The 1,774-nt window shown below is 60.3% G+C and overlaps 1 protein-coding gene across 1 annotated transcript; it reads right to left on the minus strand.

Annotated features, from left to right (window-relative positions):
* Positions 1–906: 906 nt before the first annotated feature.
* On the minus strand, positions 907–1,528 carry RPRM (reprimo, TP53 dependent G2 arrest mediator homolog). The gene has a single exon (XM_042997139.1). The coding sequence runs from the start codon at positions 1,291–1,293 to the stop codon at positions 964–966; it is 330 nt and encodes a 109-aa protein (XP_042853073.1). The 5' UTR covers positions 1,294–1,528; the 3' UTR covers positions 907–963.
* Between the last annotated feature and the right edge of the window lie 246 nt (positions 1,529–1,774).

The following is a 1,774-nucleotide window of genomic DNA, read 5'->3' on the forward strand; positions in this document are numbered from 1 at the left end:
ATGACCACCAGGAAGCCAGGAACAAAACACTTATATGTTGCGTTTATTAAGGAAATGTTAAATACGAAAAAAAAAAGAAAAAAAAAGAAAAAACTCAAAACTGTGTCATGAATGTCAAGAGCACTTTTGTGGCGTAAACCGTGCAGTCACGAGCTACAAGTTCTATTCCAAGTCTTCGCCCCGGCACTAGCTAGGGCGTTAACCACCTCCCCACCCCCGCACCCTAACCTCCCACGCCCCCCCCCCCGTTGCAAATTCAATAAAAGAAACAAATCACCCAGTTCACATTCGCAGGCTCCCCCTCCCTCTACCCCTTCTCCCACGACAACAAAACTCTAACCCCAGGCAGGCAAACAGGCCACTAGGGCAACAAAGGACTTATCAAATATTTGTATTCAAGCAAACAAACACAAAATCCCTTAAAACGGCACGTTACAATCAATCAAAGGTATTTATAGTCTCTCCCGCCAGGGGCTGAGAGGAGCGGGAGAGAATGGGCGCGAATCCTGACACTGATTTGTGTGTCCCCATTAGTTCTGTTGCGTGGCGTATACACCGGTCACTTTTCGGGCCACCAGGCAATCGGTGCCGCTGGGTCTCTCCCCTGCCCGCCCTCTCCACCTGCCCCGAGAGCTTGGCCCACCTGCGGTGGAGGAGGGCCGTCGACCCGGTCGGTCTCCCCGCATCCCACGCTACCGGCAGCTTCCAAAGTTCTGCGCCCTAATTGCCCTCTTCTTGCCACTTGCTGCTGAGTCCAGTCAGGGCGCTCTCCTCCTACTGCCAGGAATAGGGGCTTTCAGAGGGCCAGTGAGAAACGGGTCGCTTCATCCCGAAAGGCGAAAGTCGAGAGAAATAATTGACTCCGACAGGTTTGCTTCGCCCAGTCTCGGATGGTGAGGGGCGCGGCCGGGCTGGCTAGGTGGGGAGGCGTTGGGGCGGCTGTCGCGGAGGTGGGAGGGCCGGTCAGTAGGGCCCCACGACCACCGCCTCCACCTCCTTAGACGGTCTCCGGTCTTTCACCAGGAAGTTGATCATGCCCTCGGACTTGATGAGGAGGTTGCAGCCAAGGAAGAAGATGCCAAAGACCACGGTGAGCGAGAGCACACACATGACGGCGATCTGTACCACGCGCATGATGTACAGGCTGCGCTCGTCCGGGCCGCCCTCGGCGAAGCCGTCGTCGGTCACCACCGACGCCTGGGTGCAGCAGCGCACGGCGCGCTCCAGCGCCTCGCTGCTGTTGGCCAGGAGCAGGCCCGCCACATCGGTCTGGTTGTCCAGCGCTGGATTCATCGCGGGAGCCGGCGAGCGCCCGGGGAGGCGCGGGTCCGAGGGGTGGGAAGGCGCTAGGGATGCGAGAGGAATGGTAGGGAGCGGAGCGCTCACTTGCAGATTTGCGCGCGCCGGGGCTGCTCGCTCTCTCCTTTCCAAAGTCCCCGGTTCGTGGGACTTTCCCAGGAGCCTTTCCGACGCACGCCGCAGCTCGGCTGGTCTGAGCGCCGTCTGCTCCTGCCGGGGCGGTGCTGGTTCCCGGCGCTCGCTCGACTGGGGGCTGTTGGAACTTGGCGGGGCTGGGCCAGTGGGGCCGTGGGAGGTGCGGCGGCGGCGGCAGCAGCTGCGTGGCTGCTCTGAGCGAACAGCGGCCCCTTCCGGCCGCACCGCGGCTCTGCGCCGCGGCCGTTTGGCAATGGGGGAAGCAAAGGGGCGAACCTCCTTTCCTTGCTTTCCTTGCTTCGCCTCTTTTCCAACTCCAAAGACGAGGCAGAAGTGACTG

Source organism: Panthera tigris, chromosome C1 (genome assembly GCF_018350195.1).
Source record: "Panthera tigris isolate Pti1 chromosome C1, P.tigris_Pti1_mat1.1, whole genome shotgun sequence".
Classification (NCBI taxonomy): Eukaryota; Metazoa; Chordata; class Mammalia; order Carnivora; family Felidae; genus Panthera; species Panthera tigris.

Coding starts and splice junctions, on each gene's coding strand:
- RPRM (XM_042997139.1), bottom strand. CDS start 1,293: ATGAATCCAGCGCTGGACAACCAGACCGATGTGGCGGGCCTGCTCCTG.